At 40.1% G+C, this 14026-nt stretch overlaps 1 protein-coding gene across 3 annotated transcripts in view; it reads right to left on the bottom strand.

Moving 5' to 3' along the window:
• CARMIL1 (capping protein regulator and myosin 1 linker 1) overlaps positions 1 to 14026 on the bottom strand; it is a 201098-nt gene that overhangs the window by 107674 nt on the left and 79398 nt on the right. For all 3 annotated transcript variants that reach the window (XM_064443149.1, XM_064443147.1, XM_064443146.1), the window contains exons 3-8: positions 10633 to 10683; positions 6181 to 6240; positions 3824 to 3945; positions 1705 to 1802; positions 1279 to 1349; positions 1082 to 1155 (exon numbers count right to left, since the gene is read on the bottom strand). In XM_064443149.1, coding sequence (XP_064299219.1) covers positions 1082 to 1155; positions 1279 to 1349; positions 1705 to 1802; positions 3824 to 3945; positions 6181 to 6240; positions 10633 to 10683 — 476 coding nt within the window. The remainder of the gene's footprint in view (positions 1 to 1081; positions 1156 to 1278; positions 1350 to 1704; positions 1803 to 3823; positions 3946 to 6180; positions 6241 to 10632; positions 10684 to 14026) is intronic.

The raw sequence follows: 14026 nt of genomic DNA, 5'->3' as shown, positions 1-14026 counted from the left end.
TATTCCTTTCCTAAGCCTTAAGCAAGGCTTAACTAGCCAGTCTTTGCCTACATCCATCACGCACTAGTTGCAGCCCTGTAGTCTTGTTTGAGTCACTTCTGAACTAGCCAACACAGGTACAGCTTAGTAACTTTGCCATGGGATTCAGAGCAGGCTGTGAAAACTCATCACAGAAGCTCAGTAAGGATTTCAGTGTGGTTTTTTGCAAGTTTACATACTAGATAGCTTAAAGCTGCAAAGAATGCTGTGGCATAATAATACTCTTATTTACCTACCTCCAAGTTCAGCCTTCCTGTTACAATATTTTAACATTCTACCTTTGACAGATTCTTAATTCTCCCACTGGGCTTTCCCAAAGAAACAAATGTTTTCCCTTTCTTATTTACAGTTTCTTAAATTTGTCTTTTTCCTTGTATAATGATGTATTTTAGTTAAGACTTCCTCCCATTTCCTCTTCAATTTTCTTAGAATCCAATTTTCTCAGCCAGCTAAATTCAGCAAACCAAATACAACACTTAGCTAAGTTTCAGCATCTCATAGTAAAATTACCGTCAATTAGTTCCTTTCTGGAAGTACATGTTTTTGATAGCATCTATTGTAAGTGGAGAAACTACTGGCTGGGATTCAGTTGAACAACTTGAACCTTCTACTAACTTGCTGACAAAAATAATTTCCTTTACTGTGCACACCATAAGAAAAAGATTTTGCATAAGTAAAGACTGCATAATTTCCTTTTTTGCTTTGCCCACCAGATGTAGTTGCATGTTTGCTCTGCTGAATTTGAGCTCTTATATCAGTCATCACAGGGAAAGTATCTATCTGCTAACTTTTTGGAGTGCTTCCAACAGCAAAATATATTTATCTTCTCAGGCTCCTCAGTGAAATGTGCTCTCCATGGGGCTTTCATGCAAAAACAACAGCTTTGTGCCGAAAACTAAAAATGATACAGATAGTTATTTCAGAGGTCTACATATTCAAGTAACAGCTATGGGACCATCCCACTTTAGCAAGGGCAGGCAAACCCTATTGCGAGGAGACACAAGAAATTTTGCAAATAGGACGATTACTGCACATTGCTTACCTGTGGTCAAGGTGGCTGAAGTCTTGCAAATTCAGCTCTCTGGTATCTTGTGTCAGATAAATTGTATCGACATCCTGTTAAAAATACATAACCAAATACATCTTCACAGAACTGTTGGGTTTTTACTATGATTTACCTGCTCTTTCATCATTTGTACAGTTAGCTGAAAAGAGCTCCAGAACAAGACGTGTACTTACCCACTGTACTTCTTCTCTATAGGGAAATCCAAGCCAATCACAAACACAGGCATACATCTGCGAAAAACCTCCTAAAAGCAAGCCGTGAGAGTTTTTAACGTAATAGTAAAACAAGCAAACAAACAAACAAACATCTAAAAGGATATTTTAATACTTAAAGATCCAGTCTTTCAAAACTCACTCTCTTTTTCTTTCAGAAGGCTGTCCATTGTGCTGCTGAAAGAAGCTGAGACTATCCTGTCTTTGCCCAGCAGGTTGCAAGAAAGCTTAAAATAGTGCCTTCACCTACCAATCAGAAGTCTGCTTCACAGTAATTACACCTTAAAACTAATTACACCTTTACAAGTTTCTGCCAGAAATAGAATTAAACTTCCTGACACTGCAATTCTAGCCTTTTTATATTTGAGCCTTTAAATCCATTCTCACCACAAGGTCCAAGTTCTGCCACTGTCTGACTGTCCCACAGGGCCTGGAGATTAGCCAGTCTTTCTGAAGGCTCCATAGTTACTTTTTTCAGAATCCTCCTAGATGCAAAAGGGTGAAAAAAAAAAAAAACATTCATGACTTACGAATTTAAAAATATTTTCAAAATCGTCTTTATTTCAAGTACGATTTTAAATGAGTATATAGTAAGAATTACCATCTTTAATACAACTCACTTCTCTGCCTAAAAGTCACACACATTGTGATGCCGCCCAGCAGGAATAACATTTGTCTTTTCTTTCTTTCTAACTGTTAACCCTGTGACTACTGGAGCAACTGAGCCCTTTTCTGTGACCAGGATCTCTCAGGCTAAGGAGACTCGTGGCCCTTGACTAACACAAGGATGTCCCAAACAGGGGAGAGACATGGTATTACTGGTTACCCTGATACCGCTGCTGTGTATACAGTGCTTTTGTGCAGTAAAAGCACTATGGTGCGAAGAGCCACAGTGCACGCTGAGTAGCTACACGCAGCCTCTAGGCTGCACTCTAGATAGCCAGCTCCAATCTTTGGTAGTGTTCTTCTTCCCCTGAACAAAAACACAGTCCCTTCCTACATTTTAAGAATTAAAACTGTTTTTCTGAATGACAGGACTGCCTTATAAACTGCAGAATTCCATAAAACAGAGGGAAAGAATTAATAAAAGATACTAATGGGAGAAACCTCTTTCCAGCCTTTTGCTTGTTTTGGTCTCATATGATCTGCAGAACTTCAATGCCTTCATTTTGGAAAGTAATGCCGTGTGAGAGGAGAGCAAGAAATTTGATTTCTTTTCCAGGAACCAAGCTCTCCAGCTACACCAAATGCTCCAGCAATGTTCTCGGGAAAGCCCAGAGAAAACACGTGTATGTCTCAAGGCCTTCACAGACACCAAGACAAACATGCACAACCTTGCAGCCCTCTTCACTCTACTCTTTTTGCCTACATTTCTCACATCATTACCGAGGTTTTATGATAAATCTGCTCACAAATATTCACGTGTATGTGCGCTTTTTGAAGGAAGAGCTTGATCTCCACTAAGGCAGTTAATAATACTGCCACAGAGATAAACTGGAAGTAAAAAAAAAAAAAAACACACAACAAACTGCCAGCTAGAGTTTATGAACTCGATTTCCTACTCCACCTACAGGAAAGGTGAATGATAAAAAGATGCACCCAAAATAAAACATGTAAATTTAGCATGACCATTCACATCTAACAGCTACAAAAGCTCACTTAGAAAGATCAGTGTGTCCTGGAAAATTCTTCTACACGGTCTGCTTTCTCTAATATTGATGAAAACCCAGAAGGTGAAGAGAGCAATAGTAAAGCTGCAAGATCTGGTAGAGTGATGAAGATGAGGCAAGCACAGAGAGAAGAAATAAAATAAATTGAAGAACAACTACTGAGAATTGCCACAAGATGACAAAATTCAGAGGCACAGATCCGGGGGGGGGGGGGGGGGGGGGGGGGGGGAACCCAAAGGAATGACCAATGCATAAAGAAACAGAGCAAAAAACCTAGAGGAGATACATGATCCAAGGAGCCAGTTACACTATGCAAAGTATATGACAAGACTTCCCAGGGCTCAGTTTTGAAGAACAAGGCTCCAACCACGTGCATCATTTCACATACACTGAAAGTAAACAGAAATTTCCCTCCTCTCCCAACTCAGACTTCACTTCTAGGGAAAAAACCAAACAAACAAACAAACAAAAAAAATCTCCAGTGAATATCAGAGCCGGGAAAGGAGTTGATTACAACAAAAGCCAGAACCTGAGCTCTACCTGAGGTTGCAGAGGCAATAAGGTAAAACAAAAACAACACTCCAAATACCTGCACTGCCCCTTCAGAACAAATGCTCTTTTGACCCTACAGAGCATGCACAGCCTACCCATGCTCTGCACTGCCTGCTGGTTCTGTCATATACCTGCATAAAAGACTACTGCTTGGCTCAAGGTGCTTCTTATACCCTCAGTGCATTTCTGAGGTCAGGGTGGAGAGACCCCTGGACAAAAAGTGGTGGCATGTCACCCTTTCCACATAATCTGTTGCCACTAGAGGTTCCCTAAAAGACACTTACACTGGCGAGAGTCCAGGGAATATCTTCCTGAGGCAGGTCCCAATGTGTGCCAGCACCTCATTCACATCCTCCGAGGATGTCATCTTCATGGAGATGCTGCATTTCTCAGTTTCCATAACCAACTGTAAATAAAAGGGCATGAAGGCAGGAACTGGGTATCATACAGTTTACGTCTGTTCAAAAAGGAGAGCATTTTGAATGCCAGCTGAATGCTTTGCATGCCAGTAGGAATCTGTTATTCTTTAAGACACAGCACAACAATGCTCCAGGTAAAGTTTCTGAAAGTTGTTCTTGAATGTACAAGACCCCCATACTCAAACTTTGCTTTTTCTAACAGTGCCCCGCTTCCCACGGGAATAAAAGTTTCAAAGGATCTTGACCTCAGCTGACATCTGAAAACCAAGAACTTTTCATAGCATTGTCCTCTTTTGAAACATGTCCCAGAACACCAGGAAAAGCACGCACAGCCTGACAGGAAACTATTGAACGAGCAGGGCCTGCTTCCTCCAGCAAAAAGTAAAAGCCTTTAAAGGCTGTAATCCTCTGGAAAAGCCCTAATACCTTGATCTATGCTGTTTAAGAAAATATTACAGTAATATATTGTCTTGGTTCAGATGAAGCAGTAACTCAGCCAACATAACTGCCCCACAGTCTGGGAGATACATGCTTCAGCGAGGGGGGGGAAAAAATCAGGCCTTTTGCAACCCATCTCTGTTATATATGGAGTGTTCAGAATCAAATTAGATTACTGTATGACTGACACAGCAGACCTGGAAGCACTGTAATGTTTGTCTTTTCCAGTGTAAATATTTAGCACAGTCCAAGTCGTAAACCCTTTTAGATGAGGAGCTATGCATACACAGTAAGAAGCTAACATTAGGAATAAATAAGAAGTGTAGATGGACAGTATGAGGGCGGACACTGCATAGTATGCTACAGAAGATTGCTTTTTATTGCAACTGGTTCCCAGGGCTCTTTTGGTTCCCAGATCATGCCTAGGGCCATCACCAGGATAACCCTCGAAAAGGCTGTATCATCCCAAAAGCACACAGAGAATCTTCACACCTTTTCCCACCAATTCAACTCTTTTCTGAACCTGTTGTCGTCATTCCCTGAAGATGAATGAGTGGGCAAGTTACTACAGTTTTTCCATGCCACCAATATTAACACAACATTTCCCTATATTACTCTGTCCATTTGTTCATTTAACTTATGGTGGGAAGCTCTTAATGGCTTTCTGCAAGATGCCTAGCACAAGACTACGTCCTTCAGGCATCACAGATATAACACGCTATTTGCAGGAAAACTGTAACAAAACCATTTGCCCTGCAAGCAATAATCTAGGATTCTGCATGCCTTCAGCTATAAGACTTACACATTTAAAACACAAATGAACATAAACATGCAAAACCTTAAAAAATATTTTAGGAAAATGGTATGTTAAGTGAAGTTGCTGAAAATCCCTTGTAAACCTTGCTACAGCAGTGATTGTCTCTGCCTCCAGCAATAATTCGCATTAGCTACCACGGCATTTTAGTACCTTAAATAAATAAAGCCACAAAAACATACACAAAATTTACTAAATGTCTCCCCATTAAAATAGTAAATATCTGGGCTTTTGGGGTTCTTTTTCTCCTTTATGGAAAGCTTCAAAAGCCAGGTTACAAAGATGACACGTTAAACACAATGAGAGCTTTTCAGAGTTCAAATAAAGAGTCAGACGCTCCTATTTTTAAAAAGCTCTTTAGAAGCCAAACACATGTGAAACACATGAAGACTTTGATACAATTGAACTGTCAAATCTTGTCAACGCGTTCATCTTATGAATGAAAAACGTATTAAAGGCATTCTTCTTTTCAGCACCTTCTCTTTGACATTCACTTTTTTGGGCACATAACTAGCTGTCAAATATATTTTCTGTTCTATACAGTAAGGGCACCAAGAATAGCTGGAAGCAAACCATTTCTGCCTGCAGTGTAAGCAGTAGCTTTTGGCTTCACCATAAAGGTATACACCACAGAAGCCATCCAGGCCTGTGTGGTGATGATTATATACCAGCCCCCATTGTTAGATCATCTCTCAGAAAAATATTCTTACAACAAATGAAAACTTGTACCATATTGAACTAGGGGGAAAAAAATATATTTCTTATTATCCCACCTGCACAACACACTCCTATAATTGACTCTCTAAATTCTCATAATTATTGTTAAGACTTTAAAGCGTAATGAATGTAAGAATGCAAACGTACAGTGTACTCAGTAGATGAGGCCACCTGCATGTTAGATCAATACCTCCTTGACTGGAACAGATTTAGCAATGAGTAAACAAGTACCTCTTATCTAGAATACACTTACCTGACCTGGTTTACTGGAAGTTACTCCTTGGATTTCCAAGTAGCTGAAAGTTAGTTCTAACTGTAGTTAAAATAGAAAAATTCCACATCAGTGCAAACATCATCTTATTTTAAAGAGCACCTACCCTTTCCAACGAGGTTAAGAAAACCCTGAGTGAGGCTACTGTTCTTTTACATCAACTCCTGTAAATAACGCTAAGTATTTGTTAACATCTTATCTGACTGCATTTTACACTACAAGAATGCTTATATTTGCTTGTTACAGGTTCAAATGGTTATTAGACATTATGGGAATACCACATCATACTTTTTACTGCAAGCTATAAGCACATAAACTTACAATAAAATTTATTACACAATTTTACTATAAAAAGCATCATTTATTCAATGCCCTACTGATGCGTACTCTTGTAACTGAATAATCATTAATTACAATACTTACAGCACCACATCTTACTTTTTCATTAGTTACACTGATCACAGGTGTGAAAAATATTACTGCACAGAAGCTGAAGGGACATGCACACGCAGTTTTTATATATACATATATTAATTAAAATACTATTCATAGATACAGATATAGATGTATAAATGCTCGTGACTGCTTTAGCATGTCTAAAAGTATGAGAAGAAAAAATACATTAGCTTTGCCTGAGTGGGTTATCTGGACAAGTCAGGATAGGCAGGGAAGAGGGGTGAACATAGAAAATCCAAATTGAAACTTAGGAGAAAGCAGGAAAGTCCTTTTCTCCAAGGACAAATCTAGGGCTACAGGGAGTGTGCTAAATCTGAATTCACAGCTGTGTGGACAAACATTCTCCCTGCTGAGATATGCAGAAAGAAACCTCTTGGACTGAATCATAACTACAGACATTAGCATGGTCATTTCCTTTTATTTATCATTAAAACCATTGTAACTGAGCAGTCTGTTTGAACTGCACAAAGTTTCCTGTACTTTATCTTACCCTAGGTTCACAGTCAGGGTGCTCCCAGGCTAACTGGCAAGCACCGTATTATTCTATTTCTGTATTTGTGGCAGCCTTTTAAAAAGATGACCCTGAACAACTCCTGGGGTGCTCAGAACCCAGGTGCAGCTCTCAAGACTTCCTCTTCACAAAGGCTGCAACAGCACAGAATCCAGGAACGTACCAGTTTCCAACCATAAGAACCAGCTAAAAGTTTTCCAGAAAGCAGCAAGATCACAGGGAGGCCTCCTAAATGCCAAGGTCTCACCGGCAAATCTCTAAGTAGTCATGAACAGTGTAACTGCAGGATGAAGCTGACAAAAAAAATTCCAGCTAAAATAGTTATGATTTAGAATACACTGAAATTTAGGGGGATTTAATTAAATAGAAGACCTTTTTTAAGCACTTAGCTACGTTATCTACTCACAGCTGCAGAGACTTAAGATGTTATTAATGTCTGCTTGGGTTTCATTGCCTGTTTTCTGAATCCTTTTCCTTTCAGTTGCGCTCATGATTTGACAGCGTCACAAGACGTAAGGACCCCTCAGCCATTTCTGTGCAAAGTCCACCTTCCACCAAAGACCTAACTTTGCAACCAAACTTTACTCTGAAGTTTTGGAGAAGCTTCACATGCTTTGTTTCACTTATTCTACTGCAGGGGCAGCATCCTATAGCAAACAGGCAGTTTCAGACCACAGGGGTGCTGTCGCAGCTGTTTACAAAGCGAGCGTGCACAGGGAACCAATGCAGCAGAGGCAGAACCAGCGCAAGCATCTTCCCAGTGCCCACACCGGTGCCTTCCATTTTTCCACGGGTAAAACATTCACTTCTCTTCGGGCCTCTTCAGTGACTTACTTCTAAGCTAAGACTGGAAATATTTTGTGATGACAGGACATGGCCCAGTGCAGCTCATTCAGCCAGAAAGAAAAAAAAAATTCCATAGCAGCTCTTGTTGGCTACCAGGGAAAGGCTCTTTTTCCCCAGTGCCAATCAAATTAAACAAACATATGCAACTGTCCAACATTTGTTTACCCAAATCAAAAATGAAATTTTAGGGAAAAGTTTCTATGACTGAAATCCTTCCTACTTTGCAAATTATTTACTTACCAGATTGAAGTTTCTGCTTTTGCTTACGTACTCAGGTATGTGCAAACACACATATATGTACACACTATCAAAAATACCTTTCTACTCCTGAGAGAAGTTTACACAGATCCAGATTCAAGCATTCACTCCACAAAAATCCTCTTGACTAGAATTAATAAATACCAGGAAATGTGGCAACATCTCTATAGCTCATCTTTCATTTTTCTACTTAAAACCATGTGTTTACAGTCCTTGCTTTGCAGCAATAATATAGAACACATTTTAAACATCATCCACCTGCAACTAAGAAATAATTTTTACAAGGTTTTAAAAAGCATAATCTCATTTATTACCTAAAATTATATTTTTTAAAAATCCTCTTAAAAGGCTATGAGGGACCCTGCAGTTACCAAACCAGCTAATTTCACAGCTTCCAATTTTTTCAATGAGAACTTGCTGAGAGCTGGCACTAGAAATATGTTCACAAACCTGAATTACACTCCCACAAATATTTCATATGCTTATCTGTGGGCTTGATGACACATCTAACATTTACTAATGTTGCAACTACTTTTTATATAGACTGTAGCAAGAATTAGTAGGCTTTAAGTATGGCAATTCTCTCCTATCAATCCATCTAGATTAGTGGAAGTGAACTGATTGGACCTGAGTGTAAAGTTATGAGGTGGCCATTTTAATATCCTTGCTCTAAGGATATCTGTGTGAGCTGATATTAAATCAACCTTTATTCCTTTTAACTTTGATCCTTGTTTAGTAGATACTTCTCAACAGCATTATTTAAGGAAAAGTGAAGCTTGGAATCAGATGTAGTAATAACAGTCAATCAGAACTGGCCATCTCTCCACATACTCATGTTTTGTGAGAGGTACCTGGAGGAATAAAGTGTCTTTGCTGCACATTCTCAGCTGTCTTCCTAGCAGTTACTGCATGCCAGTTATACTGAAGTTCTCAGGCTCAGAAAGCGTCTGAGCAGCTTTTGAAAATAGTAAGGACTTCAAAAAATTTAGTTTCACTAATACTGCTAGAAAACAAATGCATTTTCAACCATCCTAGTAATTGCTCAGATATACGAAGTTTAATTTTGACATAAACAATGAGCAGTTTCTTCTGACCACTTTTCTTCCATTTGTTATCACTAAAGTAACAATTTCGTTACTACAGCATACGTATTCTAGATTTCCATGAAAACAGAAACATTTTTCAATTACGTAAATCCATTTAATCAAAGGAGTTTTGAGAAGTATCTGAATGCTAAACTAGAAGTACAGCTATTCCTTAGTGCACTGAGACCTAGCCTTCAAGAGCTTCCTGATGAATTACAGTGGCTTTGCTATTCTTTAACAAGATCACCATCACCACCTGTCCATCATACTGCCATTGCACTGATGTCTAAGCTGTTCATCAACTGGCTCTATGTTTCTGTGCAATGAGCCACCAAACCTTGTCTTAAAAACAGGCTGCAAACTGCAATGATCCAAAAGCCAACAATCAACCAAAGATATCTGCGCTGCAGGGACCCAGTGATCAACTGAGGGAAATAAATTTAAGCAGAAATTCAAACTAGTCATCCTAACCTGTCAGTCAGCATCTTCAAATTATAGGTAAGGGACAGTCGCATTTACCAGTGACCATAACTGAAAACCTGATATCAATCGTTCCATTTATTGATCCTGTTTTTTCTATAAAGCATATTTATATACACACACATATACACACATTTACACAAACGCATGCACATATGTATGTGTAAAACACAAAATAGAACATACACTAAATTCCCATTCACTGATTCCAAGCTGTTCAAGAGATGTGCTTCCACATCAGTCATTTTCATTCACATGGAAATTATCTTTCTCTGCGACAACAATCGTTACAAATTGTCAACAGGAGTAGAAAAAAATAATTCACCTGCATTGGCAAGGCAGGTTGGCAAGATGCTTTTCAAAATGAATCACAGAAATCATCAGAAAACAGCAGAATTTAATAAACCGCAACATAATTTCTGTCTCCAAATCACATATATTCCTATTTGACACTACAAACACTAGAGGCAATATCGCCATCAGCTTGTTTGAACATAAACTGTTCCACTAGAAAGGTCATCAGCCTCATCTCACAGTTCTTCAAGTTAGTGTTTGCAACATAATTCTTCACTCGCCTGCATTTCTTGAAGTTAAAATTCCTCTGAAACAGTATATATAAATTGACAAATCCATTTAAGACAGGCGCTTACAGGAGCACCACTCTAACTCAACACCATACAACATACCATTCCTCGTTATTATTTTTTAAACAGATGCACAAGTATAAAATATGCTAAGTTTATGCAACTTACATTTGCATCTAAAAAAACAGAATATTTATAGAATCAGTAGCTTTACCTTGGTGGGAATCCGAGCTGTTAAAAGAAATGCCCGACACGATGCCAATATCTATTGAAAAAAAAAAAAGAACAGAATTCGTAAGAAATATTTATTGGGAATATTATTAAAGGTTCTTTTCCAGGAAAATCCTGAAACCAGAGGGAAAAAGCCACCTCTAGCAGAGTGACTGTCGATTCCCTTTGCTGTCATACACTGAAGGAAGGAAAACTGGGCTCAGATCCAGTAGAGCATAGTGAAAAGACTGCTGCAATCTGATCAGCTATAAGCTAGTTAGTACAGCATTGAACTGAAGAAATTTATTGACTCAATCTCTCACGAACATCTAATGGCAATCTTAATGACATTTTAAAAAGAAACAAGGATAAGAAGTCCTACAGCAGAAGCATATAATGTACTTAAACATATCAAAAATATGCAAGATAAACATGATATAATTAGTAATATAAGAGACCGTAAGCAAACATTTTCTTTTGGACATGCTTGGTGCATTTCTAGACTAACAATGCAAAGATTTCTCATTAACACCACCTACATTTCTTCTCCAGCAAGGACAATCGAAAAACACAATTAGGTTTGTGAGACCAGTGACTCTGGGGAGAAAACAAAATGAAACAAATATTTTGGAAGTTATTGCTAATCAAAATATAATGATATATGTAAGTATCACTCCAATCTCCAGTAGCACATCCTGCTCACAGATTTTGCACTTTGTGAAAGGGATGACCCATTTTGCAAAACTGGAGTATAGCTTTTTGATTTATCTGTCTATGGAATTAGCTACTGCTTGGCTCCATTTTTTTCCCAGACAAAAAACTGAAGCAAACTTAATTCAAACATCTGGATCAAAATCCCACAGTACATGCAGAGCTCTTCACACAATTGGAACCTCCCAAACCTAGTTCTGCTCGGTACGTATCCATCTCCAGGTGTGCATGTTGACACAAAACATGGTCCTCGCTCGGTCAGGGAGAACCTCCCTGAGAAGGCAACCTAGCACCCAGCTCCAAACAGCGTTCAAATGCTTTGGTGATTGGATTTCAGCTTCAGTATCTCAGCTGAACCACATCCTGCTAAAACCTAAGAGCATGAATGCTCTACTAGCGTTGGGTGTTAGCAGACCATTTCAGGGTTGATGTGATCAGACCTAGTGCTCTGGTTTTCATGGATGTAGAGCCAAGCTGTTGTGGAGTACTAACCATTACCTCCTACAAGGCTCACCCCTCCACTGAAGGCCCATTACACTGGCTGGCACGTCCAGGCCCTGCCAGACAGACCCACCTCGTCCCCTTGCACTCAGGCATGTGGGAGAAATAGTCTCTCTTGCTCCTCTCCCAGCTGTGCCGAGCACAAGTGTGCCTTCTGCATTCTGGTGTGCAAAGGAAGGGGAAAGGTCAGCCCAAGGGGTTTTACCACTGCACAGCCACAGCTTCCCCAGCCCAGCAGCAGCTCTCCCATGCAGTAATACAACCTCAATTCTTTCCCCCTCCTTACCCCCGTCCTCTCCTCAGGGCAGCTGCCCACAGTAGGCACACGTCACTCCTGAGAGCCTCTGGGGAGGATCACACCCTCCATCACACTCCTGCCTGCTCACAAGCAAAGCTTTGCTGTCAGTAAGAGGAGTGCCCCTCCTACCCATCATTGCACCCACAAACAAGAGGCCCAGCTCTGAAGAAGGGCAGGTGATCAGGTACCCTCCCTGGTCACCACATCTCAGGTGTAGAAGTGAGACAGTCAGGGGAAAGGGCAACTTTTGAAGAGGTGCTTTCTGTATTTAACTTCTAGGTAGTGGCCTACAACATTAGAGAGATTGGTGCTCCTGTGTACGCCACCACAGTGAGGCAGCTCGTTACAGGAAAATCATGTCACGGTCCTACTATAAAACATTTGCCTGCGTATATGGGTTCAAGCTACTTTATGAGCTTTGTCAGGGTCATTTTAACATGATGACAGTACACATGAGCAGTCCAAATAACAAAGCTAAATGCAAACCAAGTAACCAGAAGGCTGTAACACAACTATGCCAGAAAATGATGCTCCAACAGAGCAGGTGTCAGTGAATATTCTCCTGGTAGATGCACCAATGCCCGTAAAGTGATCTTGCTAAAACCAACAAAGCTGAAGAAGCCACTTACTTTCAGAAGACGCATTTACATAAAAAGGAGAGGGCTGCTGTAAGATGATCCTCCCCACTCAGGCGGTAAAGAAACTACTCTTGAGCAATAAGATGGTACAAAATGCCTGAGACCTCTACTCCAATAACACTGAGGCTTCTACAGTTTTCACAGTGGAGACTGTCACAAACAAGTACAAGTTTGATTTTTACAGAGAGTCAGTTGAAGACAAGGTCAACTATTACTGCAAAATTAATGTCCCGACTTGACAACAGCAGGACAAGATTTCTTTTTTTGACTGGCAAAACTGGCCAGGAGGAGGCTTGGCATTTATGACAATTTTAGCTGCTAAAATCCATGAGTATGCATCGTGACCTCTGACAGGATCAGCTTTAGTTTACTGTTTTCTGATTTTTTCTCAATCTTTTTGAAATTTTATGCAACATCTGCATTTTAACATCACCGTTTTTAGCAACACAGTAACCTCTACCCCAAATCAACTTGAGACTTGTTGGATAAGCTGCGAAATACGAACAGTTTCCAGTGACCTCCTCCTCGATAAGGCTGCAGTGCATAAACAAATAAAGGCTATTAAGATACCGGCTCACCCATGTCTCTGTCAGTAGGATTCTGCATGGTTGTTAGTACTTGCAAGGGCAAGAGAACATACATTATAGACTGCTCAAAACAACGTATCGCTCTGTTCCTTCCCTTGCGAAATATGATGCTGGCGCCAAAGGCAGAGGCACCGGAGGTGTTTTCACACTGGCAGTTCAAGTCCCCTTTTAAGTACTGAGCTATTTTTGTGAAGGAGGTCCCAGGTCTCTGTTGCACGTCTCTGACATGAATAACGAGTATGTGCTTAACTGCACAATTGTCTAGGGCTTTCAGAAGTATCCAGGAGTGCTGAGGTTTATGAACAGACAGATTCTAGATTTCTTGCAGTTTTCAATGTATTCATTAAAAGAAACTAAAAAGCAAAAGTAGCCACCAGTTAGCCTCTAGCGGTTCTCAAGCATCTTATGGAGACTTGGCCACTGTTACACTTATTTTGCACCCAGGGAACCTTGAGTACAGGAGGAGGAGTGTCTTGGTGAAACTCACTCTGAAAACCAGAGACTTGGAGGAGCAGATCCCTATCCAGGGACAACTCTGAACAAAGCGCTCCCTTGCTCACACCCATCAGGAATGTCAGCTGGGAACGGTGTATAACCTACCTTATCTTCTGATAAGAAAACGTTCACGTGTTCAGCTCAACAAGTCACAATCCAATTCCTCCA

The sequence above is a fragment of the Phalacrocorax carbo genome, chromosome 2, assembly GCF_963921805.1.
Source record: "Phalacrocorax carbo chromosome 2, bPhaCar2.1, whole genome shotgun sequence".
Classification (NCBI taxonomy): domain Eukaryota; kingdom Metazoa; phylum Chordata; class Aves; order Suliformes; family Phalacrocoracidae; genus Phalacrocorax; species Phalacrocorax carbo.
This window is presented reverse-complemented; position numbering and strand designations above follow the sequence as displayed.